Source organism: Lissotriton helveticus, chromosome 4_2 (assembly GCF_964261635.1).
Source record: "Lissotriton helveticus chromosome 4_2, aLisHel1.1, whole genome shotgun sequence".
NCBI lineage: Eukaryota > Metazoa > Chordata > Amphibia > Caudata > Salamandridae > Lissotriton > Lissotriton helveticus.
The window spans coordinates 127,170,501-127,194,899 of NC_136064.1; the positions used below are offsets into that span (position 1 = coordinate 127,170,501).

The following is a 24,399-nucleotide window of genomic DNA, read 5'->3' on the forward strand; positions in this document are numbered from 1 at the left end:
CTGACAAACAGATCCACAACCTTATTACACCACTTTTGAGTCACTTTTAACATGGGTAAAGTGATGCAAGGAGCTAGTAAATGTACGTCTGACTTTTCAAGACAAAATCTCAACTCCAGACTGCGACACAGTTTTAATGTTGTTTTCTCTCTCTTTCTCTCTCTCTCACTCTGTGACATCATTTCTCTTTCTCTCTTAAACTTAGACACTGCTGTCTGCTTGGACGTGTAGAAGAATTGTTAAAATGAAGTTGTCAATCCAACTGTCTGCAGTGTTTGGCCACAAGGTTTATGCAACGGTAAGCACGGAGGCCTAGATCTACAAATCCTTCATAGGAATGCATTAGAAATAATTCGGCATAACATGCATTAGTAACGCAGTAGGCACTTCCATATAGACACCACTTGAATGCGGCACTACAACAAGTAAAATGTACCAGGTACACTGCACTCGTAAAACTGTAGTGTAACTTTTGTTTATAAAAGGAGAGAGGGCCATATTATCAAGCCTTGGCAACAAAATTATCGCCACTTTATCGGCAGCAAACTGCCACTAAAGTGTCCATAATAGGTTTGATAATATGCTCCATGGAATTCCAATCGAAGCTCATGTTAGATGTGAAGGACATCTAACATGAGCTTCGATTGGAATTATATAGAGAATATTATCAAACCCATTATCGCCACTTTAGCGACACTTTCCAGCCGATAGAGTGGCGATAATCGTGTCGCCCAGGCTTGATGTTATGGCCCAGAGTGCGTAGTGTACAGCAGCTTCTATGTAAAATCTATAATTACCTCCGAGCAGTGACAACAGATACCTTACAACACTCTGACAAACAGATCCACAACCTTATTACGCCACTTTTGAGTCAGTTTTAACATGGGTAAAGTGATGCAAGGAGCTAGGAAATCTACGTCTGGTTCATAAAAAATCTCAACTCCAGACTCTGCGACACAGTTTTCATGTTGTTTTCTCTCTGTCTCACTCTCTGTGATATCATTTCTCTTTCTCTCTTAAACTTAGACACTGCTGTCTGCTTGGACGTGTAGAAGAATTGTTGAAGTGAAGTTGTGAACTCCCCTTCCTAATGTGTTTAAGCGCAACTCGTAAAACTGTAGTGTTAGCTTGATTTGTGAAATGAGAGAGGACCATATTATCAACACTTGGCGACAAAATTATCGCCACTTTATCGGCAGCAAACTGCAGCTAAAGTGGCCATAATAGGTTTGATAATATGCTCCATGGAATTCCAATCGAAGCTCATGTTAGATGTGAAGGACATCTGACATGAGCTTCAATTGGAATTCCATAGAGCATATTATAAAACCCATTATCGCCACTTTAGCGACACTTTCCTGCCGATAAAGTGGCAATCATTTTGTCACCCAGACTTGATTTTATGGCCCAGAGTGCATAGTGTACAGCCGATTCTCTTTAAAATCTATAATTCCCTCCGAGCAGTGACAACAGATAGGTTACAACAGTCTGAAAAACAGATCCACAACCTTATTACGCCACTTTTGAGTCACTTTTAACATGGGTAAAGTGATGCAAGAAGCTAGTAAATGTAAGTCTGACTTTTCAAGACAAAATCTCAACTCCAGACTCTGCTACACAGTTTTAATGTTGTTTTCTTTCTCTTTCTCTCTCTCTCACTCTCTGTGACATCATTTCTCTTTCTCTCTTAAACTTAGACACTGCTGTCTTCGTCGCGTAGAAGAATTGTTCAGAAAAAGTTGTGACACCAACTGCCTGAAATGTTTACACGCAAGGTTTATACAATGGAAAGCACAGAGGCCTAGATCTACAAAGCCTTCATAGGAATGCATTAGAAATAAGTCACCATAACGGCCGTCAGTAACACAATAGGCACTTCCATATAAACACCACTTGAACATGGCACTATAACAGAACTGGATTGTACGAGTCACACCGCACACGTAAAACCGTAGAGTTACCACAACTTGGAATGCTTCAGCTCATTTACTCACATCTACATAATTCTAAACTCTAATTTTCTTTTTTCTTTTTTCTTTTGCAGATTACCAATCGAACACCTTTTGGAATCCATTTCACAATTTGTTTATAACATTGTTTAAGTTAATTTGCCAGTTCTAATATAGTCATAATTGAGTTTCGTTTATATTTTATGTTTAATAAAAGTTGATAAAAAAAACTCCATACTTCTTTTATTTTGTGAGGGAGGGGTATGGCGGTCCACAATAAAAATAATGTTGAAATACTATGGTAAAATATTCAAGACTAGGATTGAAAACTACTGAGTTCTAATTAACAGATATAATAAAGACAACGGTGCGAAACTACTAAAATGGCGGTGGACGGAGTACGTAATCAACGTTTGGCGCCTCAGCACTACCTTTCAAATAAATATATAAAAAATTTGACTATTAATACTGTACAAAAGTACAGCAGCGGATGACACACACAAACCGGGAAAAGAAAGCGACATATTTACTAACTGATATAAAGAAAGGTTTGCTTGTTGAACTTGAAGAAAAAGAAAACGTGAGCTTCGAAACGAAGCTGAGCATGTGAAGTGAGTACAACTGCAACACCAACAAAAGGAAAGCTTTACATACTATCATAGAAATGAAGGAGCATATTATCAACAAAAGGCGACACCATATCGCCGCTTTTATCGACAGGAAACTGCTGATAAAGCAGCGATTATGTGCTTGATAATAGGCCCTTGTAACTTCCCATAGCAGCCCAGGTTCTGTGTGCTCCTATGGTTATTCAAAAGGGCATATTATCAAGCCCATTATCACCGCTTTATCGGCAGTTTCCTGCCGATAAAAGCGACGATAATGTATCACCTTTTGTTGACAATATGGCCCATTGCTCTTTTTTTGACCAATAAACTTAGGTGCATATCATCAAGGACCGGTGTTAAAATGATCCCCATTTTATTGGCAGGAAACTGCCGATACAACGACGATAATGAGCTTGATAACACAGCCTTCCTATTTCCCATAGAAGCCCATGTTAACACCAGAACAAAGCCTTCTATGGGAATTTACAAGGACGTATTATCAAGCCCACCCTCCCAACATTAACAAAAAACCATAGGCCCTTGTAAATTCCCATAGCAGCCCAGGTTCTGATGTTAACCTTGGCTGCTATGGTTATTCACAAGGGCATAATATCAAGCCCATTATCGCCGCTTTATCTGCAGTTTCCTGCTGATAAAAGTGGCGATAATGTATCGCCTTTTGTTGATAATATGGCCCATTGCTCTTTTTTTGAGGAATTAAGGGGGGGGCCGAGAAAAAAGTGGGGTCCCAAAACGCGTTTTTCCCATGCAACTTCCCATAAGAACCTTTAATCACAGCTACAGCCCGAAATGCTGAACGGATTTACACTAAATTTGGCAAAGAGGGAGGTCTTGGTTCAGAGTCGTGCCTTTTGCTTAAGTGGTGTAAATCCGTTCAGTTGCTGAGAAAATCAAAAGTAAAATCACATATATATCTATGCCCGCGAAGGATCTGCGCACCCTGAGCGCACCCTAAGCGCACCCTTACGATCACGAACTGTCAACATTCCAATCCAGCCATTTTGTGCCTCGGTAGAAGCGAGGCTGAAGAAGTCAGTGGAATACGTGTGTAAATCCTATAAAGGGGCAGGGGAGAAATACACTGACCCTCTAGACCTGCTTAGGGGGTCCAACTAGGACCCCCAGGATCCCCCAAATTGTATTTTCTCCCAAAAAACAGCAAAATTCACGAGGGTGCGTGGATCCTGCCGTTAAAAATAATATTAAAACAAAGCACAGGCTTATTAGTTAACCCCAGTATTACAATTTATGGGGGGCCCAGAGGGGCTCCCAATCCTGGGGACTGCCACCCCCAATGGGCTACACAATAAATGGTTGGGGGGGATCAAAGGCACCCCCCAGCAAAATGCATGGCTGTGGGGGCTGAACAGCCCCCCACTCCTGGGACCGCTACCCCCTGGGGCTTTCTATAAAGTGCTGGGGAGTCTTAAAGTTCCCCCAAGCCCTGGGAACGACCACCCCCAGGGCTTTGTATATTGTGGGAGGGCTCCGCGTGGGCCCCCTCCTGGAGCAGTTGTGGGACCTAGGGACTGCCAAACCATATTGCTTTTCCACACGGGGAGCTGCATGTTAGCAGCTCTCCATGTGGAAAAGCAGTGCTGGCTTCCGAAGGACGCTGGGAGCCGATGGGACCATGGGGGCATTGGGGCAACCCCCACAGTCCCCGATGTTGTATATGGGGCCCGTGGGATGGGTTCCCCGGGGAGAATATAAATTAGTGATAGGTGCTATTTTTTTTACGGTAATATTAGGAGTCAACTATTCAGCACGGCACTCAGTGTGGCCCTGTTGGGTGCATGACTCCTAACATATTGGATGCCAGCAATAAAAAGTAATATTTTTCAGATACATCAAGCTAATGTGTTTAGATCTTGGGTGGCTCTAAAAAAAGCAGTTGTGTTTATTGAGAGATTTTGGTACCTACAAGTAAGTACCTATGCAGAGTCTAAAGTTGATAAGGAAGACTCTGTTACCTTCATCTTTAAAATGTACACCATCTCTCCTATAGATGCCTTGCATATTGAAACTTAGATAGTTGTGGTAAATGGACCCCATCCTATAATCTCGGAGAAAAGCAGAAACATAATTATTGACATGTTTCCTAGCTTTCCCAATCTGTGGACAAAATTGATTGGACCAGTTCCATATCTGCCTTTGGCATATGTTAGAATAGACAAAGGCAGTTTGGGGGGAAAGTGACATCAATTCTCGTAAGGTTTCCTTCATAAGCATTTCCAGACCAACCCCAGTCAAAGTGCCTAGTTCATTGCAACCACAGTGCACAATCATGAGGTCAGTGAGATTCAAAAAGGATTTAACCAATGGCATCAATTGATGCCACTTTAACCCTCTCTGTCCAATCGATGTAATGTCTGCATTTGGCAAGGCTAGGTCTTTGTCAATTGGTCCTCAGCAGGCCAGTTTCTATGCCCATGTGGGCCTTGTTGGTCTCCGGAATAAGGTATATGTGCAATGGTTTTATCGGGGACAGGAAGATAACTATCAGTGTGGTCCCCCTGTTGGTGTTGATAACATGCAATGCTCTCTAACAACAAACGTAGTATGCTATATGTGATTCCCCATCATGCATGCTGATGACATCACTGTGCAATTCATGTGTGCAAGTTCTCTTTACATTTGTGTGGATCTGCCATGCTCGATTCAGGCGGAGGGTTCCCATTGCAACGGATCTGGATCAGAGGTGCCGTCTGGTTTGGCTCTGCTGTTATATCTCCTGACCGCCTCGGAAAATAGAAGTCAAAGGGCGGGACAATGCTTAAACAATGATTGCCTGGCCCTCCTGCTTGAAGGTTGCTAAGCCTGACTTTCTTCATAGGACGATTCAGAAAAGGGGGTGGTGATGAACAGAGTGCCTGAATTAAGCAGACCACTCTTACCCAGTCCAAAGATCAGGGCTTGATCCATCACCGTTTTTTAGCTCACTGCACCATCCCAGCTCAGAACTTGGCTATATGCAAATTAGTCTGTTCCTGTCCCAGTGCATGATGGGAACAGGGCAAACCAAACTACCAAGCCAATTCTTGTACTGGGAAGGAAACAAGCTTCCGGGGACCGGTTTCTGCCATTTCAGGCGTCTTCGGCCCGGCTTGCTTGAATCCTGATGGTGCAATGAGCAAGGGACTCACATCTGAGTATACCCTTCCACGCTTATGGTGGACAAAATGATTCAGAAAAGGGGGTGGTGATGAACAGAGTGCCTGAATTAAGCAGACCACTCTTACCCAGTCCAAAGATCAGGGCTTGATCCATCACCGTTTTTTAGCTCACTGCACCATCCCAGCTCAGAACTTGGCTATATGCAAATTAGTCTGTTCCTGTCCCAGTGCATGATGGGAAAAGGGCAAACCAAACTACCAAGCCAATTCTTGTACTGGGAAGGAAACAAGCTTCCGGGGACCGGTTTCTGCCATTTCAGGCGTCTTCGGCCCGGCTTGCTTGAATCCTGATGGTGCAATGAGCAAGGGACTCACATCTGAGTATACCCTTCCACGCTTATGGTGGACAAAATGATTCAGAAAAGGGGGTGGTGATGAACAGAGTGCCTGAATTAAGCAGACCACTCTTACCCAGTCCAAAGATCAGGGCTTGATCCATCACCGTTTTTTAGCTCACTGCACCATCCCAGCTCAGAACTTGGCTATATGCAAATTAGTCTGTTCCTGTCCCAGTGCATGATGGGAACAGGGCAAACCAAACTACCAAGCCAATTCTTGTACTGGGAAGGAAACAAGCTTCCGGGGACCGGTTTCTGCCATTTCAGGCGTCTTCGGCCCGGCTTGCTTGAATCCTGATGGTGCAATGAGCAAGGGACTCACATCTGAGTATACCCTTCCACGCTTATGGTGGACAAAATGATTCAGAAAAGGGGGTGGTGATGAACAGAGTGCCTGAATTAAGCAGACCACTCTTACCCAGTCCAAAGATCAGGGCTTGATCCATCACCGTTTTTTAGCTCACTGCACCATCCCAGCTCAGAACTTGGCTATATGCAAATTAGTCTGTTCCTGTCCCAGTGCATGATGGGAACAGGGCAAACCAAACTACCAAGCCAATTCTTGTACTGGGAAGGAAACAAGCTTCCGGGGACCGGTTTCTGCCATTTCAGGCGTCTTCGGCCCGGCTTGCTTGAATCCTGATGGTGCAATGAGCAAGGGACTCACATCTGAGTATACCCTTCCACGCTTATGGTGGACAAAATGATTCAGAAAAGGGGGTGGTGATGAACAGAGTGCCTGAATTAAGCAGACCACTCTTACCCAGTCCAAAGATCAGGGCTTGATCCATCACCGTTTTTTAGCTCACTGCACCATCCCAGCTCAGAACTTGGCTATATGCAAATTAGTCTGTTCCTGTCCCAGTGCATGATGGGAACAGGGCAAACCAAACTACCAAGCCAATTCTTGTACTGGGAAGGAAACAAGCTTCCGGGGACCGGTTTCTGCCATTTCAGGCGTCTTCGGCCCGGCTTGCTTGAATCCTGATGGTGCAATGAGCAAGGGACTCACATCTGAGTATACCCTTCCACGCTTATGGTGGACAAAATGATTCAGAAAAGGGGGTGGTGATGAACAGAGTGCCTGAATTAAGCAGACCACTCTTACCCAGTCCAAAGATCAGGGCTTGATCCATCACCGTTTTTTAGCTCACTGCATCATCCCAGCTCAGAACTTGGCTATATGCAAATTAGTCTGTTCCTGTCCCAGTGCATGATGGGAACAGGGCAAACCAAACTACCAAGCCAATTCTTGTACTGGGAAGGAAACAAGCTTCCGGGGACCGGTTTCTGCCATTTCAGGCGTCTTCGGCCCGGCTTGCTTGAATCCTGATGGTGCAATGAGCAAGGGACTCACATCGGAGTATACCCTTCCACGCTTATGGTGGACAAAATGATTCAGAAAAGGGGGTGGTGATGAACAGAGTGCCTGAATTAAGCAGACCACTCTTACCCAGTCCAAAGATCAGGGCTTGATCCATCACCGTTTTTTAGCTCACTGCACCATCCCAGCTCAGAACTTGGCTATATGCAAATTAGTCTGTTCCTGTCCCAGTGCATGATGGGAACAGGGCAAACCAAACTACCAAGCCAATTCTTGTACTGGGAAGGAAACAAGCTTCCGGGGACCGGTTTCTGCCATTTCAGGCGTCTTCGGCCCGGCTTGCTTGAATCCTGATGGTGCAATGAGCAAGGGACTCACATCTGAGTATACCCTTCCACGCTTATGGTGGACAAAATGATTCAGAAAAGGGGGTGGTGATGAACAGAGTGCCTGAATTAAGCAGACCACTCTTACCCAGTCCAAAGATCAGGGCTTGATCCATCACCGTTTTTTAGCTCACTGCACCATCCCAGCTCAGAACTTGGCTATATGCAAATTAGTCTGTTCCTGTCCCAGTGCATGATGGGAACAGGGCAAACCAAACTACCAAGCCAATTCTTGTACTGGGAAGGAAACAAGCTTCCGGGGACCGGTTTCTGCCATTTCAGGCGTCTTCGGCCCGGCTTGCTTGAATCCTGATGGTGCAATGAGCAAGGGACTCACATCTGAGTATACCCTTCCACGCTTATGGTGGACAAAATGATTCAGAAAAGGGGGTGGTGATGAACAGAGTGCCTGAATTAAGCAGACCACTCTTACCCAGTCCAAAGATCAGGGCTTGATCCATCACCGTTTTTTAGCTCACTGCATCATCCCAGCTCAGAACTTGGCTATATGCAAATTAGTCTGTTCCTGTCCCAGTGCATGATGGGAACAGGGCAAACCAAACTACCAAGCCAATTCTTGTACTGGGAAGGAAACAAGCTTCCGGGGACCGGTTTCTGCCATTTCAGGCGTCTTCGGCCCGGCTTGCTTGAATCCTGATGGTGCAATGAGCAAGGGACTCACATCGGAGTATACCCTTCCACGCTTATGGTGGACAAAATGATTCAGAAAAGGGGGTGGTGATGAACAGAGTGCCTGAATTAAGCAGACCACTCTTACCCAGTCCAAAGATCAGGGCTTGATCCATCACCGTTTTTTAGCTCACTGCACCATCCCAGCTCAGAACTTGGCTATATGCAAATTAGTCTGTTCCTGTCCCAGTGCATGATGGGAACAGGGCAAACCAAACTACCAAGCCAATTCTTGTACTGGGAAGGAAACAAGCTTCCGGGGACCGGTTTCTGCCATTTCAGGCGTCTTCGGCCCGGCTTGCTTGAATCCTGATGGTGCAATGAGCAAGGGACTCACATCTGAGTATACCCTTCCACGCTTATGGTGGACAAAATGATTCAGAAAAGGGGGTGGTGATGAACAGAGTGCCTGAATTAAGCAGACCACTCTTACCCAGTCCAAAGATCAGGGCTTGATCCATCACCGTTTTTTAGCTCACTGCACCATCCCAGCTCAGAACTTGGCAATATGCAAATTAGTCTGTTCCTGTCCCAGTGCATGATGGGAACAGGGCAAACCAAACTACCAAGCCAATTCTTGTACTGGGAAGGAAACAAGCTTCCGGGGACCGGTTTCTGCCATTTCAGGCGTCTTCGGCCCGGCTTGCTTGAATCCTGATGGTGCAATGAGCAAGGGACTCACATCTGAGTATACCCTTCCACGCTTATGGTGGACAAAATGATTCAGAAAAGGGGGTGGTGATGAACAGAGTGCCTGAATTAAGCAGACCACTCTTACCCAGTCCAAAGATCAGGGCTTGATCCATCACCGTTTTTTAGCTCACTGCACCATCCCAGCTCAGAACTTGGCTATATGCAAATTAGTCTGTTCCTGTCCCAGTGCATGATGGGAACAGGGCAAACCAAACTACCAAGCCAATTCTTGTACTGGGAAGGAAACAAGCTTCCGGGGACCGGTTTCTGCCATTTCAGGCGTCTTCGGCCCGGCTTGCTTGAATCCTGATGGTGCAATGAGCAAGGGACTCACATCTGAGTATACCCTTCCACGCTTATGGTGGACAAAATGATTCAGAAAAGGGGGTGGTGATGAACAGAGTGCCTGAATTAAGCAGACCACTCTTACCCAGTCCAAAGATCAGGGCTTGATCCATCACCGTTTTTTAGCTCACTGCACCATCCCAGCTCAGAACTTGGCTATATGCAAATTAGTCTGTTCCTGTCCCAGTGCATGATGGGAACAGGGCAAACCAAACTACCAAGCCAATTCTTGTACTGGGAAGGAAACAAGCTTCCGGGGACCGGTTTCTGCCATTTCAGGCGTCTTCGGCCCGGCTTGCTTGAATCCTGATGGTGCAATGAGCAAGGGACTCACATCTGAGTATACCCTTCCACGCTTATGGTGGACAAAGTGATTCAGAAAAGGGGGTGGTGATGAACAGAGTGCCTGAATTAAGCAGACCACTCTTACCCAGTCCAAAGATCAGGGCTTGATCCATCACCGTTTTTTAGCTCACTGCACCATCCCAGCTCAGAACTTGGCTATATGCAAATTAGTCTGTTCCTGTCCCAGTGCATGATGGGAACAGGGCAAACCAAACTACCAAGCCAATTCTTGTACTGGGAAGGAAACAAGCTTCCGGGGACCGGTTTCTGCCATTTCAGGCGTCTTCGGCCCGGCTTGTTTGAATCCTGATGGTGCAATGAGCAAGGGACTCACATCTGAGTATACCCTTCCACGCTTATGGTGGACAAAATGATTCAGAAAAGGGGGTGGTGATGAACAGAGTGCCTGAATTAAGCAGACCACTCTTACCCAGTCCAAAGATCAGGGCTTGATCCATCACCGTTTTTTAGCTCACTGCACCATCCCAGCTCAGAACTTGGCTATATGCAAATTAGTCTGTTCCTGTCCCAGTGCATGATGGGAACAGGGCAAACCAAACTACCAAGCCAATTCTTGTACTGGGAAGGAAACAAGCTTCCGGGGACCGGTTTCTGCCATTTCAGGCGTCTTCGGCCCGGCTTGCTTGAATCCTGATGGTGCAATGAGCAAGGGACTCACATCTGAGTATACCCTTCCACGCTTATGGTGGACAAAATGATTCAGAAAAGGGGGTGGTGATGAACAGAGTGCCTGAATTAAGCAGACCACTCTTACCCAGTCCAAAGATCAGGGCTTGATCCATCACCGTTTTTTAGCTCACTGCACCATCCCAGCTCAGAACTTGGCTATATGCAAATTAGTCTGTTCCTGTCCCAGTGCATGATGGGAACAGGGCAAACCAAACTACCAAGCCAATTCTTGTACTGGGAAGGAAACAAGCTTCCGGGGACCGGTTTCTGCCATTTCAGGCGTCTTCGGCCCGGCTTGCTTGAATCCTGATGGTGCAATGAGCAAGGGACTCACATCTGAGTATACCCTTCCACGCTTATGGTGGACAAAGTGATTCAGAAAAGGGGGTGGTGATGAACAGAGTGCCTGAATTAAGCAGACCACTCTTACCCAGTCCAAAGATCAGGGCTTGATCCATCACCGTTTTTTAGCTCACTGCACCATCCCAGCTCAGAACTTGGCTATATGCAAATTAGTCTGTTCCTGTCCCAGTGCATGATGGGAACAGGGCAAACCAAACTACCAAGCCAATTCTTGTACTGGGAAGGAAACAAGCTTCCGGGGACCGGTTTCTGCCATTTCAGGCGTCTTCGGCCCGGCTTGTTTGAATCCTGATGGTGCAATGAGCAAGGGACTCACATCTGAGTATACCCTTCCACGCTTATGGTGGACAAAATGATTCAGAAAAGGGGGTGGTGATGAACAGAGTGCCTGAATTAAGCAGACCACTCTTACCCAGTCCAAAGATCAGGGCTTGATCCATCACCGTTTTTTAGCTCACTGCACCATCCCAGCTCAGAACTTGGCTGTATGCAAATTAGTCTGTTCCTGTCCCAGTGCATGATGGGAACAGGGCAAACCAAACTACCAAGCCAATTCTTGTACTGGGAAGGAAACAAGCTTCCGGGGACCGGTTTCTGCCATTTCAGGCGTCTTCGGCCCGGCTTGCTTGAATCCTGATGGTGCAATGAGCAAGGGACTCACATCTGAGTATACCCTTCCACGCTTATGGTGGACAAAATGATTCAGAAAAGGGGGTGGTGATGAACAGAGTGCCTGAATTAAGCAGACCACTCTTACCCAGTCCAAAGATCAGGGCTTGATCCATCACCGTTTTTTAGCTCACTGCACCATCCCAGCTCAGAACTTGGCTATATGCAAATTAGTCTGTTCCTGTCCCAGTGCATGATGGGAACAGGGCAAACCAAACTACCAAGCCAATTCTTGTACTGGGAAGGAAACAAGCTTCCGGGGACCGGTCTGCTTAATTCAGACACTCTGTTCATCACCACCCCCTTTTCTGTATCGTTTCTTCATAGGACGGGCTTCCTGTTTTCAGTTATTTGACATAGGTAGCTTTATTGGTGCATGAGGTGGGCACTGAAAGTTAAAATGTTAATGAGGGTTATTTCTACAGGGCATCGTTGTGGAGCCCTGCATGTTAGTTGCAACACAATGTATGTTATAAGGTGTCATCTCTAACTCATTTTGGGTGGAATTTTGATGGTACTTCTTACATAAGCTCAACACGTTTAACTTCCATTCAACTTAGAAGTGATTTAATGCCCAATATAACACTATACCCAATATAACACAAAAGTTAAATATGTGACAATGGACACCACTGCCACCTCCATAAATGTAGCAAGCTGATACATATACCTTTGAATGCAGCCATTGAACGTGTACTAACCTTTAGTTCTGGGCAAGCTAAAGGTTATGGGGGTCTAGGTTTTATGTCCAATGTGATATTGAGTCTAGTTTACATAATCTAAGTTAAAATACCTCCCACTGTGCATATATGCTCAGGTATAACTGTCTTATCATGAAATAGTGAGATAAAAAAGATTCATTAAAACAACTAGGGTAATATATTTGTTTATTGCATTCATGAATCATCAGAATTTTAATGTCACTAATATTTAAGGGGACCAGATCTGTAATACAATTTGTCTCGTCTCAGTATCTGGTGTATTATTTATATTGAGCTGCAGAAACAGCCTCCTATGTTTTATTACAATTCTCTATTCTCAAAGGGGCACATGCATCATTGAAAATTGCATACGCAAATGGTGCGAATTGCAAAAATTGGCCGTTTGCGAATGCAATTTGAACTTTTGGGATGCATCATCATTTTTGTACTTTTCGCAATTTAAGAAATCGCAAAATTGTGATTTCTTAAATTGCGATTGCATTTAAGGAATCTCAAATTGAGATTCCTTAAATGCAATGCATCAAACTTAAAAAACTAGCGATTTCGCTAATAAGGGGAGCAAATTACCATGACATTGACCTTCATGGTAATTTGCGAAAACATAGAAAAATGTACTAAAGTACATTTTTCAAAGTTCCATTTTACACACACACATGCCCTTTGGGTATGTGTGTGTGCAAGATGTACTTATAGGCAGATTTCAGGGGTGCAACAGGGTGTCCTTTGGACACCCCTGCACCCTTGAAATTGCATTCTCAATTTACGATTCTCTAATTGCGAATCGCAAATTGAGAATGTCTTCCCATTCATTCCTATGGGCCTCTTGGCCCATAGGAATGAATGGGGGGGGGTATTCCTTAATTGCGATTCTCAATTAGAGAATCGCAATTAAGGAATTTGAAGAAATTGCTATTTTTTTAGCGATTTCTTGATGCATTGCATTTTGCGATTACTTAATTGCGATTCCTTATTTTTCACAATGAAGAAATAGCAAAAGGCAATATTGATACATGTGCCCCAAAATATACAATATTTGTGCAACATCAGGGAAAATAAGTAACATTATTTTTAGTCCATCTTGCTTTTTAATACACAGTGTAAACGACACTATGGACGAGTGGTAAATATTTATATATTTTACAATGTACTTTTCATTATCAATGTGTTTTTGTCCTAAGCGTAGAAATTAACATTTGATCATTCATGTCAATTGTCTATCCCTGCTTTTGATTTCACTAGCAAAATAAAATAAAAATACATTTATTATTAAAAACAGACCTGAGGAGAAGATTTTGTTGAAAGAAGGTAACATCCGAGTAATCGCATCATCAAGGAAGGCAGAATGCTTTGCTATATATTCAGTCACCGGCGCAGTCGCATCCAAGTGTCGATCATGGAGCTCTTGCAGATCAGAAAAGGATGCCATGTTCAATGATGAAAAATGTCAAACTTTACTTCTTCTGTATGTGCACCTATTCTTATATTAAATAATTTAAATTGCAAATTATTGATGAACAAAAGTCACTTTTATGTGTGTGCTCTCCAAATCTCATTCCAAATTCTATTCTTCCTTTGGTGTCAGCTGAGTAAGCATATAAATATTTAGAATACTGTTTGCGAAGAACAATGCTATAAAGTGAGCCACATGTTCCATCACCTTAAATGAAACAAATACAGCAATGCAATTTCTGCCACTACAGTGAATAGGTTTTTTGGAAAAGTCCTTTAAAATATGCACTTGCTATTCATTCTTTAACAAGCTTGACTTTGAGCTTTTAGTTTTTAGTGTTATTTATTTTTCAATGAAATTATCAATATCACAAAACTACACAAAACTTAGGCCTTAATTATCATGTCAGTTGGACATGAGTCTTATTGGAAACGGGACTACCTGACAAGGGTTTCGGAAGTCCTACTTCCACTATTATGATAGGGCAACCTTCACACTGGTTGGAGACTATATCATTTCTTTTGAGGCCTGTGCTGCATGTTGCAACTTTTTTGCAAAAAGTGGTGCCTCCTAGAGTGATTTTCATGGGCGGTTGTGGCAATTCAAGGTGAGAAAACTGCCACTTAATTAGAAAATCTACTTGGTAACAATAAAGAAGCAACACCCTCTGGCATGCCATGAGATGCCGCTTGCACTGATTTTGTAACCCAGAACAAGCTCCTAGTGCTATAAATCAGTGCAAGCAGAGCAACATGATGATTTTCACCATTTGTAGATCTCCACAGAATCTCACTGAGTTTTAATTTAACTCCTCAGAATTCCATGCATTGAAACTCCGCAAGTTCAATCAACCCCAATTCATCACTACCAACGGCCAACCACTAATACTGCAAGCATCTCTGGTAAAATACTGGGGGTATGGACCTAAAATAAAACCTTATAGGAATTAAGTCATCCTAGCAGATAACCTATGCAAAAGGGAGTATCCTAGACGCAACATTGTACTGTCATTAAAAAGTGCCCGAAACAACAATTGAGTCTTTACTTGAAACATGGTGAAAAGATCCTTCTGAGGGCCTCATGTGTGTCACCATGTATAACCCAGATTCCAATAGGATTAGAAGGATTATAAGGAAACATTGGGGTATCCTGAACACACACTCAACCTGCATACCCCGACGTTTGCATTAAAAAACAACAGTAATCTCAAAGATACACGATACACACCACGCCAAGAGTTCAAAACATAACCTCACAGAGACCCCTTTGGGACCTTCCACCAGTTGTGGGACACCACCCAAGTGGTGCCTGCACAGTCTGCCCTCTCACCAAACCAACCAAAGAAATATCATTTTCTGCTGAATTTAGGTGGCATTTAAAGAAGCACACCAACTGCAATACATCAAATTGCATATACATGATCACCTGTCCATGTGGATTCCGCTACATATGCATGCCTAACAAGCCTATAAAGACATGTATCACCGAGCACAGGAGTAACATCAGGTGCCACAAAACCCACACCAAGATGACCACACATTTTGAACTCCTGGAACACCGACCAGGTGCACTACGCTGGGTCATTCTGGTAGCACACCCCAAAATGAGCAAGGGCACACTATTCCATACTGATTAGAGGTGGGTGCTGAGGCAGGCCTCTGACAAAGAGGAACTCACTGAGAATATTCCTTGGATTCTGCTGACTAGATAGAACCCCTACTCTGGTGCCCCCCACTTATATACCCTGGGATGGGCGGTGACTGAATATAAAGGGTTGAGTGTCTATTGCCTTTCTTTTTTTTGCAAATCTCGGATGAGCTTACACCTCACTGGGACAATACCATTGGTAGTGGGTCCGACACCATCACCAACAGTGGGACCGACACCTAGCCCCACATCTGCATCATTGACCATTAATATGTATTTTAGCTTTTAGGCACACCTGGGCTGTTTTTATCCATCATGTCAGTACAGGATATGTTGATGCACTACGTTGGTTTTTTATTATGATTGTATTTACAACACTGAAATATTCCCTGACAAAAGTTTAGGCTACTGACATTCGCACATCCTATGGCGGCTGTCACCTTTACTGGGCTCCATGGTAACTATTGGACCCTGTTTGTGGGATCTGGTTAACACTCCAAGAAGGCGACCACTATCCAAAACAGGGGTTGGAGCTGAAGTACATCTCCCAGTGCGGCTGAGATCCCTGCCCCCTGAATGCCAGAAGCTGTGAGCTGTGTTATTGGAGGGGGCATCAATTGGCTGGGTATGCCTCACTGGTTGTTTTAACATCAGTTTTTTCCGCTCATTCTGCCTTAGGACACTGTACCTCACGGTGTCAACACATTCCAGGAATCGTTGCTAAAAGCCATTGACCCCAGTGGGGGGGGTTATCACAATTCTTATTACACATGGGTATTTTGAGACCCGGAGGTTTTATTTTTAACTTTGTCAACTCACACATGGTCACACCACGACAGTGTGTTGCAAGTTTTCTACACACCTTGAGAGTTGCACCGTTATTTTAAAATTGTATAGCGGCTGATGTATTTCAAAGTGGACTAATATGAACATCCACATAAATATGTTGTCATTTTCCTATTTGTTTCTACAGGTTGACATTTCGACTTACAGGTACCACACTAAAAAGGCAGATCTTTCACTCAGAGGACAAGTGAGAGCAGTGGTCTCCACCAGTCTATTCCAACTGCCTAAAATCAGGAAGATTGCTCACTTGCTGACCCACTCCCCCCTCGCTCAGGTTGTGATAGTGCTGGTTCTCTCTCGCCTTGATTTCTCAAATTCTCTTTACATTGGTCTGCCACTGTTTCTACTCAAACGTCAACAAATGGTTCAGAACCAGGCGGCAAGAATATTTACAAACAGCCAAGATGGCAATCGGCCAGGCCTTGGCTGTAAAAACTTCACTGGTTACCCGTGGTCCAATGGGCAGCGTTAAAGACGGTCTGTATAGCCTTCAAGGCTCTGCATTGCAAAAGCCCAAAATTCATCAGTGATATGATTACAAAGCACACTCCTCGGCGCAATTTACGATCAGTCCATCCCTACCGGCTATCAAACTCAAATGGCAGGGAGGTTGCAGGTTTTCCTCCCTTGTCTCTAAATTTTTGAATTCTCTCCCACTGACAATCAGGAGCTGTGACAACCTGTTGGGATTCAGACGGGCTCTCAAGACCTGGTTGTTTGAGAAAGCCTATTAAAAGTCCATAAGCAACAACACTACTCCTGATTAGCGTCATGAATCCTCTTGGTGACCGTGCGCTTTATAAGTGTTTGTTAACATAACATAACATAACACAACATAACACTTAGGGTGCTGTGTGTGGTCTTTCACTGTGATTACACCGGACTACCATAGATACTGTACACAGAATTCATTTTGGTCCTGATGATTTGCCATCTAATTGACATTTAGGCAAGAAACATGTCAACCATTTTAAAGAGCGTGGTACCCTGTAACATTACAGCAGGGGTGCACCACACTTTATTCAGGATAGGTGCCACACTAATCAAAATAGTTTTGATTGGGCCTCTACTTCCTGTTTTAACTTTCTCCTGGTCTACCGACAAACCTTCTCCATGTCTACACTCTCTAGACCCCTTAATTTGCACTGCACCAAATGGCAATTAATAAAAGATCTCCGCCAAAGACCCCTTCATAGGGTACCTGTCAGGTATTGCAGCGCCGACCTGACGAGGAGCAGACTGTTAGGACACGCAGCGGAGCAGAGCAGGTGACAAGAGAGGAAGAAATACAACACCCAGGAGCACGCCCGCCAGAACTACCACTCCCAGAAGGCCGTGCGCGTCAATCGCGCTATGCGGTCGGGACCATTTAAACAACCCGGATGACAGCGGTCGGCGTTGGATATTCTAAACCGTAGACGCAGGTTCGTGGAGCTGCGAGGAGGAAGGTGAGCTCCGTCGTATCTGAGGCTTTGGAGCAGGAGCCGTCCGTGTTCGCGGTGAGCTGTCAAAGTGCTGCCTTGACCTATGTTTGCGGTGCTAACTGCCCGCAGCGTTACCATGTGGACTTCGGTCCTTCCGTTCAGTCTCAGTCCCCGCTCGAGGGTTCTCGAGTGTGTTAAGACTGCAATACTCGTAATACTTCCGAGACTGTCCCCGCTCGAGGGTAAACGAGCATTACGGACACCCGTTCTTTTGGTACATTCGTGGCAGTCCCCTCTCAAGGGTTATCGAGCGCTAGGACGCTGAACTTTGATTGTACCATATTGGCAGTCCCCGCTTGAAGGTTATCGAGCGCCAGGATGCTGAACTTTGTTCGTACCATAGTACCAGTCCCAGCTCGAGGGTTATCGAGCGCCAGGACGCTGAACTTTGTTCGTACCATAGTACCAGTCCCAGCTCCAGGGTTATCGAGCGCCAGGACGCTGAACTTTGTTTGTAACATATTGCCAGTCCCCGCTCGAGGGTTATCGAGCGCAAGGACGTATTGACCCATATTGCCAGTCCCCGCTCGAGGGTTATCGAGTGTGGAGAACAGACCCGTATTATTTGCGTTGTTCATTGCGTTTGCCCTCCGTTGGAAGCGTGTCAGGACGGACACGCATGCGGAGGACGGTACAGAAGGAGTAAGAGACCCAAGGTGTTCTTTTCCGTATTGAGTGGCATTGTCAGCCATTAATTAGCACAGTGTCCTCTGTTGGTAGGTGCTAGGACGAGCATCATTGCAGAGGACGGTTAGATATGTAACCGTGACATTTCGCTACCTCCATTTGTTTACCGTTTTACCCTTCGGTGGGCCTCTCTTAATAAAGAGCTTTTGGAATCCTCTAAAGAAGCCTGGTACGTCCTCTGTGTGGTTAACAGGGGGTGTGGGCTGGGTTGCTCGATCCCGAGGGACTCAGGATTACACAGACCCTATGATGAAGCATGGCACCTAGCTGGCTGGGTGTCTGATGGTTCTAATTCCTAAAGTAACAATACCTTTCCTCCTTTAGGTCATAGAGTGAGCTCAATTTCCTTTTGGCAACCTGGTCTTTCCCATATTTCACTGTTAGGAACTGCATACTTTTGTGTATTGATCCATAGTTGGGCAAGTATGCTGGACCTGGTTAAAAAAGCCCAGAGTCACTTTCTTTGAAGATATAACCCCTAAAGATATCATGACAAGGAAATTACCACTGGGGGGAAAATGAAGAATGTGGTAAACATCCAATAGAAACTATGGGCTTGATTCAGAGTTTGGTGAGCTGGTCACTGTCATGCATGTGTCGGATATCATGTCTAACTTATTGTAAGTGTACTTTATCCGAAGACTTTTCAAAAACACATCAGGATATCTAAGTGTGATGGAGTATTCCTAGCTTAAAACATTAAATCAAAACCCTAAATATCTTGTGGGTGGTCAGAATTCGTATCTCTGCCAGACCTAGTCAGAAGTTAGGTGTAAGTAATAGACATGCACAAAAAGTTATCTTTAGTTTCAAAACAACATTCTTTTGTGAGCAAATGCATAAAAAAACATTGCCCTGCAAGTACAAACACAACTAGGAGAAATGAGTAATCAGTAGGGTTTTGCTTCCTAAAAGAGAATGCGGACAGTAGTGCAACATTGGATTGATGTACTAAAGTAATGAATAGTGATTTCCTTAACCCCTTTGATGCGGATGACAAAGCCAGCTCGTCATGGGCGTTACCTGCGCTACCCGCATGACGAGCTGGCTTTGTCACAAACCGCGTGATTTTCACATTTCAGCGCACAGCGGGAAAACCCGCTAGCGTGGTAGCGGTTAAAGGCAACAGGATGAGTTTATGAATATGCAATGGTCTGTTGGACCATAGCCTCCCCTTAAAAATATGATTCTCAAACTGGAAAGAGCACCTTTAGGTTTGCGAATGGGCTACCATCACCTTTAAATTGGTGGTATGTTGTGAATATTTTGTGAACATATTTCAGTCGCAAAACATTCACATATACCATTCTAATTTATTATTAAGAAGGAATGCCCTCAACACACCTCTTCCTAATACTGGATTGCAAAACCAAAATCGCTATTTGGTAACCAGTTTGTGTTTTGTACTTCCACAAAAACATTGTTTGCACTCTCAATTGCCCAGATTCTGAAAATAAGGCCATTTGCAATCCCAAACTAACTTTGTGATTTTTACCTTAAGTCACTACTTATTAGTGTTTAAATGAGAACAAAAAAAGACTTGTTACAAATTGTGGCAGCAGTTTGAAGTTCTTCAACTGAAATGGTACAAAGGTGACATCACGGAGAAAGATTGTTGCACAGATGTGGTCCTCACACTCATGTGTTTAGCATGTGACGGACCTGTCACACTCCTACATGCAAAAATAGCAGCTGCATCAATATGCACGCTACTCAAGGCCCAGGCAAATCCAAAGGAAAGATCTCAAACAACATCAGTTAATATTAAGAAATACCATTAATAACTCGGTACAAATAGGTCAAATAAAGTACCATCATTTATACAGATCAAATAGTGAAGAGAACATTTACTAGTAGAAAGAATTCTGACTTACTGGATAGATAAGACGTACTGTTGATCACATGGCATTTCGGCTAGGATGTGTTGTGCTTTGCAATGCTAACCATATGACTAGGGGCTATTTCTTAGTGGATCATTGAAGATTAGGCCAATAGGGAAACCACAAATCACTGAAAGACTAAATCAAAATGTGCATCTGTATGCCTATTGAAGTAGCTTATAAACAAAAATGGTAACATTCACACCCATTATGGTATATAGGGTTGATATCATATTCACGTTATATTATCATTTTACTGAAAAAAACACTGTTCGTTATTAAACATAATTTATTGACAGGGGGAACATAGATTTGTTGAAAAAAGGTACAATTGATCTTGAGGTAGGTGGTAGTTTCTTCCAAACTGGATGTTATCAGTGATGACTTGACTGTTGATAGGGACACGGGCCGCAAAATGTGTTCACAGATTACAGAAAATGTGGATCAAGACAAATATTTTTCACAGATGTTGTTAACTATCAATCCTATGCAAGATACTTTGTGAGAGAAGTTGAATAGTTGAGCCTTGCCCATGAGAGAAATAATATCTGGCAGGTATAGATTCATGGCATCTGATCCATGTACACAAACCGACACCACTGATACCTCTATGCCTGGGGTAGAGTATTAGGAAATAACGACTCATCTTTGATTACAAATGCTCTTATTCAGGTCAGTGCTAGAATGCCCTATAAAGTATACTTTTGCTCTGGGGTTGTGGAGCATAGTTCCCATAAATTGGTAGCTGCTCTATGCTCACCCAATCCGAACATATTACAATTACCACTGCAGGCTGCTCCCTATGTATGCTTTTAAAAATGGCCATTTCTTTACCTGAGAACTCTAGTGCAAACACTGCATGTGAAGACACCCATTTGCCGAAAGCTTTCCAACAAAGTGCTCCTATCATTTAATTGCAAAAAACATACCATTTGCTTATATGCCTTGAGCGGGGGATAGAGTTATTTGAAAATCAAATTGCAGGTTGGCTTTTATCCTAGCACCACATGAGGGCTTCACATATACACATGCCGGAGTGACAGGTACAGTTTCATTATTGCAGCAACGCTATTCGTGGTCATGTCTTTACAAACAGACTAGGAACTTTTTCCTTAAATGCCACATCTTCCAGCAGATGAAGGGTTCCACCACAGCACTGACACCTTAGACACATTTTATGATCTCAGACAAACCTCTGACTTGTGTTAAACTGGACCACTGCTTTTTCTTACAATCAGATGAGGCTTAAAATACATCTTGGTTGCAGTGTATTCCTGCTCTGCTTTGCTATCAGTTTGGCCACAGCAATCATCTGACTCTTGAACTGATATAAAAGACCTGTAAGTCTTCATCGGGAAATACATGGATGGGATTTTCAATTCAGACCTGGGGACGGAGTTCACTTCTAATGCTTACAAAGACACCCTTGGAAAAGTGGGTGTGTCCGTGCGGTACTCCTCCCACTACCAACCAGAGGAAAACGTTATAGTGGACAGGAAAAACTGAGATCTAGAACAGACTTTACAAACAAGAGTATTGGGTTTAGGTCGCAGTTGGGTCCATCACCTACATGGAGGCCTGAGAAGAATAAACAATCTGCCTAAAAGATCCCTGGGTGGACGGACTCCCTACAAGATCCTGTTTGGGGTTAAGGTGTGGGTACCTGACCTTGACAGTCCTAGCACAATGGTGGTAGAAATACCCTTTGATATCAATGAACGTTTGGCTGTTTTAAACTCAACAATTTCTGGGACATGCAAAGCAATGTCCAAATATAATTCACCATCACTGAAGAAGTGAAGGAAGCACCAGCAGCCTCTGGCAGGAGCCCCAAGATTGGTGAACAAATGTGAAGAAGGGAGACAAATGTGGACAAGAAAACACATTGTGCCTGTACCTGGCCTGGTATTGAATGTAGTAGAACACTACTTCTACCACCCCTTGCTGGTTGCAAGAACAAGAGATGTGTTTCAATAGATCTCATAAAACTGTATCATTTGGGCAGTTCTACACAGTAGCCCATGTGGAATACTGAGTACTTACCTTTCTCCTCTCACTACTATCCAGGAAGTCCCACTGAAAGTTTTTGATCAGTGATAAAGCTTTAACTCCCCAGTTGGAGATCGTACATGAAGAAGTATTTCTTCTACCTGCTACATGTACAACAACTTTTCAAATAAATTGCAAATAAACACAGATTTCTATTCAGAAACCTTACAATGTTGGTGTTTACATCTACTCCAAGTTCCACACAATATGTAGAGCTGCCAGAAATAGATTAATTAGCCTCAGGCTACTTTGTTGACTTTGATAACTTATCATCAGGTTCATCTGAGCTACTACCACCTCCATTCCACCTCTCCAAGGTAGAATGCATATGTTCTACTTTTGGTTAAAGAAGACATACTTTGCTACTACAAAGCTATTACCTGTGGATTACAATTTCATTACTTTTCCTAGTTCTGAGGATTGGTTTTGTGACAGACTTTTTCTTGCTTCTAAATTGACACTTACTCCCAGAATGCTATGCAGTACAAACAATGAACTTGATTTTAACATCCCATTCATTATCACACAGTGCAAAGAGACATTTTCTCAGTGAAAACTTCTGCTGTTGCTGATGGATTTTTGGTGGATAGGGTATTGTACAAAATATTCAGTCTTACCCAATGTTTGCAAATCCCATTTGTGTTTGCATCTCTTTAAATTATTTTATAACTTCTATAGTTGTCTCTGATGTGTGGCACTTTGACACAGTGCATGACAACCTACAAGATCTTGATTATTGGAAATGCACGAAGGTACATCAAACTATAATTAAATGCTCTGTTTTCAGCATCATGGTGATCAATTCTTGCATAAAACAAATACTCCACATGCAATATTTAATTACATGCAATGGAAACACTGCCCTAAAACAGCATTGGGTAGCTCACAAATGTTTGCGTATTTCTCTGGTCACGATACAAATGACCTAGAGTTGTAATATTATAGGCTTGAACCATCACAAGAAATGACAAATATGCTCACTAACACAAACCTGGTATATTCTGAATATTTTCGTTTTCATTTGTCCACACAAGAGTTTAACTGTTGAAGGGACACAGTTGAGTTAAAATCAATTTCAGGAACTGAATATTGGCGGGTTCAGTGGAATGAGGCACTATCCAGAGCATGCCAGATACCACATTGAATGATTTTCCTGAACAAAACTGTACAGCAGAGGTCATGTGTTGACCTGGCTAAGGAGGAAGATTTAAAGACACCTAACATTCCAATATTTGCATGTTTGTGAACTGGCAGCGGTTCACAAACTTCACAATGGAAACAATACCCACCAAGCTTTGCAAACTTTATACAATTCTTCAGGGACCAATCAGAGGGGATGGTTAGTGTGCTGTTGAATACGAACGGATGACATGCTCCATTCGTGGGTGACCCGGTAGGGTTTAATATCAGCAGTCCCAACCCATATTAGATTTAGACTAAACACTCAGGGCCCGATGTAGGTAAATCTAATTTACCACTTCTAAAATACCGAATCATACCGATTCGGTATTTAAGAAGTGGTAAATTAGAGGGGGGAAATGTAGGTAATTCTGATTTGGTAAATACCGAATCTGTAAGATTCGGTATTTACCGGTTCTGTAAATACCGAATCGGTATCCCCCATTGATTCCTATGGGCCTTGAAGCACATAGGAATCCCCTGCAAGTGACACCCCCTGCAAGGGTGCAGGGGGTGTCACTTTGACACCCTCTGGCACCCCAATTACAGGCATGTGTGCCATGTGGCACACAGACATGCCCTAAGGGCATGTCTGTGTGCCACATGGCACAGATGTGCATGCACACCTGGATTCGGTATTTCACCACCCAATTGGATTGGGTGGTAAAATACCGACTCCTAAAGGCGTGTGGGACTCAAAAGAGTCCCACCTACATCTGGAAGGTACCGAATCGGTAAAAATACAGATTCGGTATTTTACAGATTCTGTAAATTTACCGATTCGGTAAATTTACAGACTCTGTAAAATCTGGCCCCCTACATCTCAAGATGCTAAATACCGGTCGGAAACGGCCGAAT

The 24,399-nt window shown here is 43.7% G+C and overlaps 1 protein-coding gene across 1 annotated transcript in view; it reads right to left on the reverse strand.

Moving 5' to 3' along the window:
• The window catches only part of LOC144752101 (nicotinamide N-methyltransferase-like), an 80,508-nt gene extending 66,763 nt beyond the window's left edge, over positions 1-13,745 (reverse strand). Inside the window, exon 1 of the mRNA XM_078640044.1 lies at positions 13,598-13,745. Within this exon, the coding sequence (XP_078496170.1) occupies positions 13,598-13,745 (148 nt within the window). The remainder of the gene's footprint in view (positions 1-13,597) is intronic.
• Between the last annotated feature and the right edge of the window lie 10,654 nt (positions 13,746-24,399).